The sequence below is a fragment of the Geotrypetes seraphini genome, chromosome 4 (assembly GCF_902459505.1).
Source record: "Geotrypetes seraphini chromosome 4, aGeoSer1.1, whole genome shotgun sequence".
NCBI lineage: Eukaryota > Metazoa > Chordata > Amphibia > Gymnophiona > Dermophiidae > Geotrypetes > Geotrypetes seraphini.
In genome coordinates this window covers 131,208,904-131,224,803 of record NC_047087.1, presented here as the reverse complement: position 1 = coordinate 131,224,803, position 15,900 = coordinate 131,208,904, and the positions used below count along the sequence as shown (strand labels likewise).

The following is a 15,900-nucleotide window of genomic DNA, read 5'->3' as shown; positions in this document are numbered from 1 at the left end:
AAGGATGCCTCTGGCTGGCCAACGATTTAAGGTATGGGGGGTTCCGGGGGTGTGTGTGCTGGTGGGGTCCGGTCGAGGGGATCCCCATGATGTTTGGGGGCAGTTCCAGCAGGAGGTACTGGTCATCCATCCTCCTGGTAGTTTTCAGGGGGGGGAATGGGTTGCCACTAAACTTATCACGGCAGAGAGATTCCTTGCTGCAATAAGCTCAGAGGCAACCCGATTTTCTAATCGGCGCCTGTGGACACCTGTTAAAGAATTGGGTTATTAGGTGGGCTTAGGCGTCTGTCCATGAAGACAGACCCGATTATCTATAGGACACCCGTGTGTGATTCTCAAAGCCGCTTAGGTGGCTTCTGAGATTGGGCATCCTATACAGAATCCAGCACTTAGTGTATACAGTGGTGGAGCCTCCCCAATATTATCCTGCTATCAGTCAGGGTAACCCAGGGCTCTGTCCTGGGTAGAGAATGACGTGGGGGAAAAAATCAGTCCCTGCCCTGTCCCCATAGACTCTGTCCCTATCCCTGTCCCCATAGACTCTGTCCCCATGGACTGTGACTGATCCCATCCACACAAGTCTTGAATAGCTATTTTATACTGAAATCATTTTATTAAAGTATAAAAAGGAACAATATGCTGTACAACTATCATTTTATAAATCACAAATACAGGAAAAGGATCAACAAAACTTATCTCCCCTCACAATATCAGGAAAACTGAATGTTACATAGAAAATTCCTCCTAACAGAATACCTTGGTCACACACACAGAACACAAATGCCAAATCATAATAACTGGCCAAAAATGATAAACATAAATTAAACCAGAATCTCAAGAAATCACACCTCATCTTCTCCATCATTCCCTTGGTGCTCTGATCTCATCCCATGGTTTTCAGTACCTCCTTTATGCTGACGATTCCCAGATCTACCTCTCCATACCAGAAATCTTCTGTCAGACATTGCTTCCTGGATGACCCACTGCCACCTAAAGCTGAATAGAGCCAAGACTGAGTTACTTATTCTTCCACCTAAATCTACCTTTCCTGTCCCCCATCCCCTCCACTCTCTATTTCAGTGAATAGTGCTCTCATCCTTTCTGTCTTGTCAGCTTGCAACCCCTTTCCTTCTCTGCACAAATCCAGCCGACTACCAAAACTCACCTCTCGCCTTGACTACTGCAACTTGCTTCTCACATGTCTTCCTCGGAACCAACTCAAAAATTCTGCTGCACAACTTATTTTCCACTAGAGTTGATATACCCATATCACCCCTCTCCTCAGATCACTCCATTGGCTCCCCATCCATTTCCTCATACAATTCAAACTCCTTTTATTGACCTACAAATGCATTCACTGTTCAACTCCTCAATATCTTTCTTCACTTATATCTCTTCTTATACTCCACCCTGCGAGATCCACTCATTGGCAAGTCTGTCTTATCAGTACCTTTCTCCACTGTTGCCAACTCAAAACTCCGTTCTTCTCTCTTGCTGTTCTTTATGCCTGGAACAAACTCCCTGAATCACTACGTCAAGCTCCGTCCCTGGCTGTATCCAAATCCAGGCTCAAGACCCACTTTGAGGTTGCTTTTAACTCCTATCCTCCAACCACCTATTTGGTCAAGCATGTCTTAAGTAGATTGTAAGCTCTTGAATATTTTAATGTACAGTGCTGCGTATGTCTAGCAGTGCTTTAGAAATGATTAGCAGTAGTTCGTAGTAGTAACATGAAAATGGCCTTTTGAGTTTCTACCTTAGCTGGACCCTGCCTCAAACTGTGTGAGCTTTCATTTGCAGCTACCTAGAGATTCCCAACTGTTCTGATACATATAGACTGTAGTTCTCTGTAGAACCAGATGCAAATGTAAACTAAACTAGGCATTAAGTGGTGCTATTATGCAATGATTGGGGAATGTCTCATACCTGGATTGTATCTCCATCTTAAGGTGCCCAGTTCTGAGGCAAACTGATCAGGGAAATAAGCCTGGACTTACCATACGATAGTTAGCATGCACAAATGGCTCTATGCCATGGAACTTGCCTCTTCACTTTTTTAAACTGAGTTTTTATAAATTGTGGGGTATATATTCAGCCTAGTTTTAGCAGGCAAGAGAGACTTCTACCCACTTAAACTATACCTGTTATCTTATTTTGATAAGATTCTAGGTTGATTAGTTATTGGCTATTTAGAGGGATATTTAGAACACTTTATTCTCTTGCATTCTTTTTAATTGGACTTCATATATTGCATAGCACAGAAACATTGCTGTGTACATTGATAACACAAGTTAAAAGCATCATGAATAATGGCAACCAACATTCTTAATGGTAATTAGAGATCTCAAGTGCTTTTGATTTAGTGTATCTGAGCAAGTTGGATAGTATAGGTATTTCTGGTAAAGTGTTAAACTGGGTTAGAAGATTTTTCTCAAATACCGGTAGATCATGTATGTTAAAATGCAGAGGGAGTCTCCCAGGGGTCTCCACTGTCAATAGTTTGTGTTTGGGGGTTTTTTTTATTTTCAATGTTTTTAATGTCATCTTTAGGTCATTTTAATTGGAAGAATTAGTTTTCAAATTTATATTTATTCAGATGATATCATCTTAAATAAATTCAGCATGGGAATCTGTTGCCCATAATTGCTAAATGTATGTCTCTCATCAGTAATCAGATGAAAAGCAATTATTTACAATTGAATTTTGTAAAAAAATTGCATTATTACCAAAGGCTACAGATCAAAAGGTATAAAATATAAATTGGAACAATCCATAAAATCTTCAGGAATGCATAGCATGGAGGAACAAATAAATCATTTAACCAAAAATTGCTTTTGAGTAATGAGAAAATTAAGAAGATTACATAAATATTTTAATGAGTAATTTAGATTAATAGTCCAATCAGTTGTGTTAAATTAAATTATTGCAATATGTATTAAGCAAATTAGATTACTGCAATATTGCAGTACTATACCTTGAAGCTCCACAGGATTCAGCAACCCATGGTATCCCAATACTAAGTTGCTGAAGCCCATATTATAGGAATAATGCCGCTTGCAAGCCACCTCTCAAGCAGTGTTATTCCTATGGCCCAGGAACATCAGGCCACAGTCATTTAATTCCCCCCCCCGGACCCAACCCCTCCACGTACTGACCTCCACCTGCCCTCCACCCCCAACCCCTATAGGAGCTACCTTAAAATTCCTTGGTGTTTTGTGGGATTGGCCATGAGTATTGCCCAATCTGTCTGTCAAAATTGCGCCCCTAGCAGCAGTCTCACTTGCCTACTGCTAGGGGGTCATATTCCATTATAAGGAAATTCCTGGGTCTGATATCCCTGTTGGCATTTGCTCCTTATGCTGGCCCATGCTGAGAATGATCTGTATCTGACAATCGTATCCTTGCGGTGGTGAATAGTTCAGCTGTTAAATGGAAATATCTAGTGGTCAGATTTGAGGTTCAGCTATGAACTTTGGCCATATGACTGTTACTTTGATGACTGAGTGAGACTGGATATAGAGGAGATGTTTTATACTGTGTATAAAGCTGGAAGCCCAAAGAATAACAATAGCAGTTTAAAAGACTTTTTTTGTATTCTGTGTTGGTGCATATTGTGTTTTGTGAAGGAATGATGACTAAACACCCTCAACCCTATTGCTTTGTGGATGTTTATTAGAGACACATACATGAGTCAAGGAACTTCTGCCTCTACTGCTACGAGCTTCATGTTGTTGAATACAAGCTCTGAAAATATAGATTTATATCGGAAGCTGTACAACAGGTAGGAGCCACCTTTTGCTATTTCCGTTATTTTATGTGTTTTGGACCAATTTAACTAGGGTTACCATATTTAAGGATGGGAAAACCCAGGTGCATTGCCCTGCCCCATTCCACCTGAAAAATTTATTGATGTGAGAAATATCTCTATTAGTGATAGTGGAATAATAACTCTGCTTGGCAATTGATGTAGCCTGTTTATAATTTTCAACTGCTTTTCTCCAATTCATTCTATTATCATCTATTCTAAATCCATTTTCAAATCATCTATTTTCCCTTTGTTTAACCCTCACACTCTTCTTAGGGGCTATTCTATCCAATAATTCTACACAATGTGAATATGCTAACACAAGATCAGTGGTCAACAAGACTGAAATTATAAAAGATGTGCTCAATGAATTACAACCCGGCTTTCTATTCCTAACCGAAAAGGATGCCAATGCAAGATGACCGCAGATTACAACTACTCTACTCATTAGACTACAAAATCACCTACCTATTGAACTGGTCGCAGGGGCGGTGATCTGGTAATAACTGCACAAATCATCTTTTCACATCAGAATCATGGACTCTAACTCTCACCTCATTAGAACTACTAATGGTAGAAATAAACAGCAACTCTTCCCAACATCTTGTCTGCTACATACTATTCTACATCCCTCCTGGAAAGTGTCTGGAAGCTGAACCACAGTTCTCAGAAATAACCTCAAGAACCACAGTACAATATGACTATACTTTTCATCATAGAAGACCTCAGTTTCCACTTGGACTCAACCTCAAACTCTCAAACCCTGATATTCCTTGAACTCTTAAATGAGCTAGACCTCAAACTCTTGTTTTAACAACCCACACATGAAAAGGGCCATCAGTTACATCTACTTACTTCCTCCTCTTCAACAAAAAGCACAAGCTACCTATAATTTAACTCCCTATCCAAAGTACCTTGATCAGATCACATATTCATAAAATTCACCATATTCTGGAAAGAGATATCAATAGCTAAACTGACCCCCCCAGCCTCTTATTATAGAAAGAAAGCCCCTAAATAATACTGCAGTTAACTAGATAACTCGTTGTTATCCCTGGACCATTGAAAAATGATCGATGAACAAATCTGTAACAAACTAGCTCCGCTCAAATGCAGCAAAAGAATCCAAACTTCAGAGAAGTGGTTTGACTCGGCACTTGTGGCCCTAGAAGAGCTTGCTGACAAGCCGAGCACTACTGGCATAAACACCCATCCCCAGACAGGAAGACTAATTGGTGCCATAAAATCCTAGAATATAAATCACTATTGACACAAAAGAAGAAAAGTACTACTCTAAATAGATCGGCACAGAAGATAATCTTAAAATCAACAAGCTATTCTCAATATTAGATAACCTAACCAACACAAACAAGATCAGAAATGGCAACAATCCCGCTATTCCAACAGCTCTAGAACTAGCCAACTATTTTAAAGCAAACTACTACTACTATTTCTATAGCCCTGCCAGACATATGCAGCACTGTACAGAGTCACGAAGGAGATAGTCACTGTTCAAAGGAGCTTACAATCTAAACAGACAAGACAGGCAAACAGTATGCCATAGATACAATTAGGGGGGGAATGGTTAATCTGCTGGCTAGGGTGATGGGCAGTGGGGAGTAGGGTTAGGGATTTGAAGGCTGTATCAAAAAGGTTGGTTTTCAGTCTGCTTTTAAACAAGGTAAGAAAAGAGGCATGGTGGAAAAACTCAGGTAGCTTATTCCAGACATACGAGGCAGACAGACAAAAGGAATGAAGTCTGGAATTGGCAAAGGAGGAGAAGGGTACAACTAAGAGCAGCTGATCTGAGGAACGGAGTTCTCTGGGAGGTGTATAAAGAGAGAGAAAAGAGATTGAGGGGCAGCAGAATGAACACACTTGTAAGTTAGTAATAGGAGTTTGAACTGTAGGTGAATAGGGAGCCAGTGAAGTGATTTAAGGAGAGGGGTAACATGAGTGTAGCGAGGTTGGTGGAAAATGAGTCAAAGATTGTAAGGGGGGGGGAGAGGCAGCACTGCAGGAGACCAGTTAGTAGATTGCAGTAGGCTAAGCATGAGGACAAGGGTCTGGGTAGTGTGCTCGGAGAAGAAGGGACAAATTTTGGTGATGCTTTAGAGAAAGAAGCGACAGGCCTTAGCAGTTTGTTGGATGTGCATAGAAAATGAGAGGTCAGAATTGAAGATGACTCCAAGGTTGTGAGCAAAGGAGACTGGGACGATGATGGTATTACTTACAAAGACAGAACGGAGGGAGAGGAGCAGAGGGTTTAGGAGGAAAGAGGAGCAGCTCAGTCTTGGACATATTTAGTTTCAAATGATGGCAGGACATCCAAGCAGCAATGTTAGCCAAACAAGCTGAGACTTTTTCTTGGATTTTAGGTGAAATTTCGGATGTAGAGAGGTAAATCTGGGAGTCATCAGCATATAGGTGATACTGGCAGTGATGAAAAGAGATCAGGGCACCGAGGGAGGAAGTATAAAGTGAGAAAAGAGGCCCTAAGACACAACCCTGGGGTACGCCAACCGCTGGCGGAATAACAGAAGAGGAGGACCCACTGACCCATACACTAAATGTGTGATGGGAAGGCTAGAGGTAGGTAGCAAGAGAGATGAGGGGATGGAGGTGAATTTGCAGTCCTTCCTGAGTTTTTGCTTGGGAGGGGCTACCAGACCTGCTACCCCCCACCAATGCAGCTAGACCCACTGCAACAAAACCACCTTTGGAAATACCAGCAGGCAGATCTTGGAATGATTTTAAAGAGATTACATTGAAAGACACAAAACGGCTTCTCCTAAAATACTCCAAAACATACTGCAGTCTCGACACCTGCCCACCTTACCTGATCAAAGCAGTCATCCCAACAACCATAGGAAAAATAACCCAAGTTTCCTTTTCCCCAAGTCAGGAGGAGGAATTATCTTAACATCCATTCCCAAGAACCCAAAACTCAGTCCCTCTGATGTGATTAATTATCGGCCAGTAACTTCCATCCGCCTATTCATCAAAATGATGGAGAGATATGTCACAGGACAACTCAAATGCTACTCTCAATGCTTCAGTATTCTCCATCCTTCATAATTGGGATTCAAGAAAAATCATAGCACTGAGACAGTGGTTGCAGCACTAATCTAACCTAGTAGACTTTGATCAAGTGTCTGAGATCTTCAGTGATTTCAGATTTAGTAACCCAATCCTTTCCTGGTTCCAAGGCTTCCTATCTACTCAGCACTATGCTGTACATAAGGATAGTGAACTTTGGCAGCTGCCACCCTCCCAGTGGGGCTCCCTAAGGATCACTAATACTATACTCTCAGGAAAAGGGTCAGTTAAACTCCAATTATATTACCTCTAAATCAGAACCCCATATGGACAACAAACCTCCCCTGTGCAACACTAACAGGCTTTAATTTCACACACACACACAAGCCAATCACACAACAGGAAGTAACAGGGAAAAAGAAAGGAAAGAAAGGTGGAGAAAAAGCCTCAGTTCAGCTTCATCTGGCAAAAAACTCCACCTTTCACCTTTCAAGGCTAACCCTGTACTCCAAAATATAGAACCAGTAGAAAAAGATCTATGGTAGCCTGCAGGGAGATGTTACAAAACACACCGGGACACATAGCCCTCAATTGTGAAAAAAATGGGTAAATCGGCACTGTAGCAAAGTAGTCCAGGATTCAGCGTGGAATACAGCAAAAAAAGAGAACAACTTAGCTGCTTTGGCATCCAGGATCTCTGTCCTTCACCTCCTGGGCCCTGCAGCCACTGAACCCAACGGGGAACCCTCCGTTTCACTCTGGTTGTTGCGTAAGGGGTTTCAACTTCACTGCTTCTCATACGCACTATCCAGACCCACCAAGCTCTTCAGGTTCTCACACCACTTCACAGATCAATACCCTAAGGATTCCCATTTTTACCATCAGTGTTCAGCCTTCTAATGCAATCCTTGAGAGCCAACCCAGATCTCGCACAAATAAAATATTTCACTTATGCAGACGACATAACAATCATGCTACCTATAATGGCTGCATTAGCCAGCACCCTCACCATTGTCAAAAAAAGTGTCCACATCATAGAAAACTGGACATCAACTCACTGCCTCAAACTAAATAAGAACAAAACCAAATTCCTTTGACTAAGACCCTCGACTGACCCACACCAAACTCTAAGGATTAAAGTAGGCGACACAGACTTTCCATTAGAACTACAATCCCAAATCTTAGGAGTAGAAATTGATAACCACCTATCCATGAAGAGCCACATACAGTCAATAATAAAACAATCTTTCCTTGTGATAATTAAAGCTAAGATCTGTCAGAAAATACTTCAAAACAGAGGCTTTCCAAATTTTAGTGCAATCCCTAATCCTATCTTGACTAGACTACTGTAATGTAACACTAGTCCTTTGCTCTAAAATATTGTTATTGCATCTACAACTAGTTCAAAATTCAGCAGTAAGATTCATATACAGACTATAGAAAATGGAACACCTACAGCTCTACTATATGAAACTACATTGGCTGCACATAACTGCAAGGATCAATTTGAAATTAGGCATCACTGCCTTTAAGATCCTGAGAGGGAATGCCCTCCCCCGGTCTACCTATTCCAGGGTGCCTCCAACAGATATTCCACCAGAAATCTTTTCCACTTAAAATTCCCAGCATTTAACAATATAAAGTCTACCAGGCAAATTATCTTATCCATCCAATATCAATTAGCAAAATACTGGAACCAATTACTACTACTACTAATTTTATTTTCTTGTACCCCACCAGCAGTTCTAGGCGGTTCACAACAGAAGAACTGAAACATTTCAGTTAAAAAATACAATTTCAAAAAACACAACTATTATAACTACTACATCCATTAAATACAGCATCAGATAAAAAGTACATTTAAAATACAGAGCCTAATAAAAAATACCTTCTTAAATATCAACATTCTTGATTATCAAATAGGTGAGTTTTCAATAATTTCTTAAATGTAAGTTAAGAATAGGCTTGAACAATCAGCGAACTCATCCAGGAGTTCAACTTCCCCGCCTGATATTCCAATGTCCTGTCAAAAAAGTCTTATAGCAACAGGCCCTTGGGGTAGGGAAAAGGAACATACCTGAATTTCTGGTAAATTTTAATGAATTAAACAGTTTCAGGTAAGATACCAAATAGGAAGGTAATAAACCAAAAAGAGCCTTATAACAGATAAAAAATACTCTGGCCTCAAAAGGCAGCCAATGCAGTCTAGCATAAAAAGGACTTCTTAAGACCAAAGATTAAACGAACTGTTGCATTCTGAACTAATCGAAGCCATAATAGAATCTTTTTTGATAGCCCCAAATAAACAATATTACAATAATCCACAGTTGACAGTATAGTAGACTGGACCAGCAATCGAGAGGACTCTATATTAAAATATTTTTTAATGGTCTTCAATTTCCACAGAATTGCATAGCTTTTTTAAATTAACGAATCCGTATGCTTCTTAAAAGTTAAACTACGATCCACTATGATCTTGTGACCACTATCTCAAGTTCAGAAAACCTTTAAAACAATTTCTGTACTAAGACATAGTGCTAACCCTGAAGTAACTGAAATGGTATTTTAAAAGCCCATTTCTGAACTGTCTAATGCAACTCCTTGGACATAACGATGAGTCAGTGATGACCTACTTGAACTTGTATCTATAACCTAACTATATTGATAACTGTACTGATCTACCTGTACTAGCAACTCTATTGAATGTCTGTCAAATTCTCCATTGTAACTTTCTGGGTAACTGACCCAATCTTGTGTAATGTAATCCAACCTTGAACTGAATAAGTAAATGCTGAATAGAAAACCTGATTATCGTATTTTTCGCTTCATAAGATGCACCGGACTATAAGACACACCCTAGATTAAAGTAGGAAAACAAGAAACTCCCCCCCCCCCATTCGGAACCAAATTGTTCACTAATATATACCAGGCTCTGCACCCAGCCCCCCTCACTCTCCCTGCCAGGCTCTACACCCAGCCACATACTCCTTGCCAGGCTCTACACCCTGCCCCCCTTCCCTGCTAGGCTCTGCACCCTGTCTCCCCTTTCCCTGCCAGGCTGTTCCTTTCATTTTTCATATACACACAGCAGAAATAAATTCTCAAAACTGACACACTTTGGTCACTAAATAGAAAATAAAAATCATTTTTCCTACCTTAGTTGTCCGGTGATTTCATGAGTCTCCTTCCTTCCTTTCTTTCTTCACTCAGGCCCAACAGTTGTCCCTTTATATTCCCTCCCTCCCATGTCCCAAGTTCGTGCTCCCTCCCCCTCACAGCCTTCCTGCCTTTGTCATTCCTTCCTCCCTGCCGTGCCGAAGCCTGCCTACCCACCACCGATTCCTCCTCCTCTGCCCCGGTCTGCCGCCACTGCTGCGCCGCAACTCCAGGAAGGGAAAGGGGATTGTGAACAACGCAACATAACCATGCTCAAGAATTGGGCAGTGACATGGCAAATGAGGTTCAACGTGGATTCAACGTGGATAAGTATAAGGTAATGCATGTTGGTATCAAATATCCCATACACGAATACAAGATGTCTGGGGCGGTACTTCGAGAGACCCGGGAATACTGGTCGACAAGTCAATGAAGCCGTCTGCGCAATGCGCGGTGACAGCGAAAAGGGCGAACAGAATGCTAGGAATGATTAAAAAGGAGATCATGAACAGATCAGAGAAGGTTATCATGCCGCTGTACCGGGCCATAGTATGCCCTCACCTGGAATACTGCGTCCAGCACTGGTCGCTGTTCATGAAGAAGGACACGGTACTACTTGAAAGGGTCTAGAGAAGAGCGACTAAAATGGTTAAGGGGTTGGAGGAGTTGCCGTACAGTGAGAGATTAGGGAAGCTGGGCCTGTTCTCCCTTGAAAAGAGGAGACATGATCGAAACATTCAAGATAATGAAGGGAATAGACTTAGTAGATAAAGACAGGTTGTTCACCCTCTCCAAGCTAGAGAGAATGAGAGGGCACTCTCTGAAGTTAAAAGGGGATAGATTCCGTATGAATGTAAGGAAGTTCTTCTTCACCCAGAGAGTGGTGGAGAACTGGAATGCTCTTTCGGAGTCTGTTATAAGGGAAAACACGCTCCAGGGATTCAAGACAAGGTTGGACAAGTTCCTGCTGAGCCGGAATGAACGCAGGTAGGGCTGGTCTCAGTTAGGGCACAGGTCTTTGACCTGGGGGCTGCTGCGTAGCAGACTGCTGGATGCGATGGACAATTGGTCTGACCCAGCAGCGGCAATTCTTATGTTATTAAGGGCCAGCGTGCAGCGATTGGATGTCGCCAGCCCATAAGCCTTCCCCCGACTTCAGAACTGGCTTTATTTTCGGGATAGGTCTTATTTTCTGGGAAACATGGTATAACTCAATAAAAATTATTGAACATATTTCCCTTCTATATCTTGTCAAAGATTCACATCCATCTGTGCATGACCCTACGTAAGAATTCCTACCAAATGGTTCAAAAATATTCTACATAGCACTCTGTTATCCCAGGACAAGCAGGCAGGTATTCTCACTAGTGGGTGATGTCATCAGACAGAGCCCCGGTACGGACGTCTCACAAGCACGTGTTGCTTGTAGAAACTTAAAGTTTCTAGATGCCCGCACCGCGCATGCGCCGGTGCCTTCCTACCCGGAGATCCGGGCGTGTCTCCTCAGTTCTTTCTTTTCCGCGGAGCTGAGAAGTTCAACTTCTTCATGCGCTAGCTGAATTCAGTTAAATTTGCCTTCCTTGTCCGCGTTTTCGTTTCTTTTAATTACAGTTAACAGTTCTTTTCTTTTTCAGTAAAAAAAAAAAAAAAAAAAAAAGAGAAGATTATTTCCTCCGGCGGGTCGAACGGGCCGGCCACGTGGCTCAGGCCCACGGGCTTCGACCTCGCGGCAGAGATTTTCCGGCCTATGTCCCGGCCAATCACCGGTTTTAAAAAGTGCAGCAAGTGCCAACGCGCGATTTCACTCACGGACCCTCACTGGCGCTGTTTGCAGTGTTTGGGCCCTGACCACATCCCGAAATCGTGCGGGCCTTGCTCTACCCTTACGGCACGCTCATTCAAGCGGCGTTGCCTATTGTGGGAATCGATGTTCAAGATGGACGCAGCTAAGGATCCCTCAGCCTCCACTTCATCTGATACCTCCCCGGTTCGGGCGAAACCGGCATCGACTCCTCCTGCATCGAGTGCGGTGAAACCGGCATCGCTCGCCCCGACACCATCCACGAGCTCGACGTCGGCGCCTGCCCCGGTCTCCTCGGTTCAGGTACCTCTTCCTTCCACAGTGCCACCAATGGTCATCAAAGTGCCGAAAGCTACTAAGCAGAAGCACTCGACCTCGAAGGAGCGCGATGCCCGTGCAGGAGGACCCCCTTTCGGTGCGGATCCCTCCCTATCGGCTTCGCTACGGTCCGTGCTGGAAGCTCAATTCGTTGAGCTCATGCAGACCATCGGACCCGGGCTCATCGCTGCCATACAGGGTGACCTCCCGGTACCGGTCCAAAGGGGCGGTCCGCCCCCTCCCCCTCCCCCACACCGTTCGACCTCGACAACCGACGAGGACGAACGAGGGAGGGCGGCGATACCCACGCGGCAAGCCTCGCTTACCGACATGCCGCCATTAGAACCCATTACGCCTCCGCGCCAACATGGGACCAGACCCCCGATCGATACTCGAAGCCCTGGGCATAGTCAGGAAGAGTTCCTCCGTACTCCTTACCAGACTTGGGTAGCATCGCAGGAACCCGCATCGCAAACCCAGTGGCGATCCACTGCTTCCAGCCCTATCCACTTGGGGACCTCGGGAGACCATGCGATGCACAGACGATCCCGATCCCCGTCCCGCCACCGAGACGGGCACCGATCGAGACACTCATCCTGGCACTCCTCACGCCATTCGGAGGTGTCACCGCAGAAAAAACTGCAACGTAGGGGATACTCCTCATCAGAGGCGTCCCCTCCGAGGGGCCCGGAGTACGAGGAGACACCGGTGCCCGATTCTCCTTGTCACTCCCCGATGTCCACGGACCTGGAGGCCTCCTCCTCCGCCAGCCCGTCCCACAGACCGACGCTGGCGGAACAATTGTCCTTCTCATCATTCCTCCGACAAATGGCGGATGATCTGGACGTGACCCTTGACACGGGCTCCCGATACTCCAAAGAGTATCTGGACACCATGCATTTACCTAACCCTCCAACGGAGTCGCTTCGGCTCCCCCTGCATAAATTACTGGACCAGACCTTCATGCAGTGCTTCGAAATGCCGTATTCCATACCGGCGATCCCCAGCAAACTCGATGCTCGATACCGCATCGTGCACCATAAAGGGTTCGAGGGCCCTCAACTCTCCCACCAATCCCTGCTGGTCGAGTCCTCCCTAAAACGCTCTCATCCCTCCCAGGTCTACGCCTCTGTACCGCCGGGCCGAGAGGGGAGAAAGATGGACAAATTTGGTAGAAAATTCTACCAAAACTCCATGATGGCGTCACGGGTGCTAAACTACAACTTCTTTTTCTCTTCCTATCTGGAGTTCTTCTTGCCGGTGCTCCGCAAGTTCACTCCGTTCATAGACAACCAAGCTCGATTCGAGTTCGAGGAAGTGGTAGCCTCCCTCTCCCAATTACGCCTCCAGCTGATGCAATCCTCCTTCGATGCATTCGAACTCTCGGCACGCGCCGCCGCAAGCGCGGTAGCCATGCGTCGCCTGGCATGGCTCCGTACTATCGATATGGATCCCAACCTACAGGACAGACTCGCCAACGTACCATGCGCTGGAGCTGACCTGTTCGATGAGTCTATCGAAACTGTTACCAAGAAGCTGTCGGATCATGAAAAATCCTTTCAATCCATCCTACGGCCCAAACCCAAACCTCAACAGTCTCGACCTTCCAGGCCACCCCTGATTTACCAGCGGCGTTACATGCCCAGATAAACGCCTGCTGCGAGACAGCCTGCGAAGAGACAACCTCCCCAGAAGTCTCAGCAAAAACTTCAGCCACCGGCTGTACCTAAGGCTCCCCAGCCCTTTTGACGCCCCCCCCCCCGGGAGCATAACCTCGGCCTCTCCCATAGGGGGCCGCCTCCATCTTTTTTACCATCGATGGGAGGCCATAACTACGGACCTATGGGTCCTCACCATCATAAGAGAAGGATACTCTCTTCAATTCCACCGGGTCCCCCCGGACCATCCCCCAAGAGAGTATCCTTCAAGCTCGACGCAGACCGCCCTTCTTCTTCAGGAAGTCCAAGCCTTACTCCAGCTTCGGGCTGTCGAGCCGGTCCCGTCAGACCAATTGAACCGAGGGTTTTACTCCCGGTACTTCCTCGTCCCGAAGAAAACGGGCGACCTGCGACCCATTTTAGACCTTCGGGCCCTCAACAAGTTCCTGGTCAAAGAGAAGTTTCGCATGTTGACTTTGGCTTCTCTATACCCCCTCCTCGAGCAGAACGACTGGTTATGCTCCCTGGATCTCAAGGAGGCCTACACTCACATCCCCATTCACCCGGCCTCCCGAAAGTTCCTCAGATTTCGGGTGGGAAATCTGCACCTACAGTATCGAGTGCTACCATTCGGCCTATCTTCGTCCCCCAGAGTCTTCACAAAGTGCCTGGTGGTAGTGGCCGCAGCACTCCGGGACAGGGGTCTACAGGTATTCCCATACCTCGACGACTGGCTCATCAAGGCCCCGTCAGCCCCAGAGGTCACTTCGGTGGCCTTGGCTACAACCTACTTCCTCCAGAATTTGGGCTTCGAGATCAACTTCTCCAAGTCTCATCTACAACCCACCCAGTCCCTCCCCTTCATCGGAGCGGTCCTGGACACCACCCGACTCCGAGCATTCCTACCTCGGCAACGCATGGAGTCTCTTCTTCATCTCTGCCAGTCGGTGTCTACTCGCCAAACCCTACCGGCGAGACAACTGATGGTGCTCCTGGGCCATATGGCCTCCACAGTACATGTGACACCCTTTGCCAGACTCCACCTCAGGATCCCCCAGTGGACCCTGGCATCACAGTGGAACCAGACATCCGATCCACTATCCAAACGCATCTTAGTCACACCTGCTCTTCGGCAGTCTCTACTTTGGTGGATGACCTCTTCGAATCTATCCAGAGGTTTGCTGATGCACTCTCCCCCCCATCAGAAAGTTCTCACGACCGATTCGTCGAATTACGCATGGGGGGCCCATCTGGAGGGTCTCCGCACCTAAGGATTCTGGACCAATGCGGAGAGACTACACCAAATCAATCTACTGGAACTCAGAGCCATCTTCAATGCGCTCCAAGCTTTCCAACACCTACTCCACGACATGGTAATCCTCATTCGCACAGACAATCAGGCCGCCATGTATTATATCAACAAGCAAGGAGGCACGGGCTCGGCCCTCCTTTGCCAGGAAGCTCTACGAGTCTGGGACTGGGCGGTGCGCCACAACACCCTACTCAGAGCAGTATACATCCAGGGGGAGAACAACGTCTTAGCAGACAAACTAAGCCGTCTGCTACAACCGCACGAATGGACTCTCCATTCCAGCCCCCTTCACCAAATCTTCACGCAATGGGGGACGCCTCAGATAGACCTCTTTGCGGCTCCCCACAACGCCAAACTGCCTCAGTTTTGCTCCAGGATCTACACTCCTCATCGCCTCGAGGCAGATGCTTTTCTACTGAACTGGGGGAAACGATTTCTATATGCGTTCCCACCATTCCCGCTGATCCAGAAGACTCTGGTCAAGCTGAAACTCGAACGGGCCACCATGATTCTAATAGCTCCTCGGTGGCCCAGACAACCTTGGTTCTCCCTCCTACTTCAACTCAGCAGCAGGGAACCAGTACCACTTCCAGTGTTTCCTTCACTACTTACTCAACATCAAGGATCACTACTTCATCCCAACCTGCAGTCTCTCCACCTGACAGCTTGGTTCCTCTCAACGTAACCCCTCACCAATTCTCACAAGAAGTGAGGGAGGTCTTGGAAGCTTCCAGGAAGCCCGCCACTCGGCAATGCTACTCCCAGAAATGGACCAGATTCTCCTCATGGTGTGTTTCCAAGTCAAAGGAAC

At 45.6% G+C, this 15,900-nt stretch overlaps 1 protein-coding gene across 5 annotated transcripts in view; it reads left to right on the top strand.

The window, feature by feature from the left end:
* Positions 1–15,900, top strand: part of TMPRSS2 (transmembrane serine protease 2) — a 236,722-nt gene that overhangs the window by 155,062 nt on the left and 65,760 nt on the right. For all 5 annotated transcript variants that reach the window (XR_004539249.1, XR_004539251.1, XR_004539252.1 and 2 more), the window contains one exon: positions 3,677–3,781. Coding sequence is in view for 1 of the 5 variants with exons in the window: in XM_033942439.1 (XP_033798330.1) it covers positions 3,677–3,781 (105 nt within the window). In the remaining 4 variants the exon portion in view is untranslated. The remainder of the gene's footprint in view (positions 1–3,676; positions 3,782–15,900) is intronic.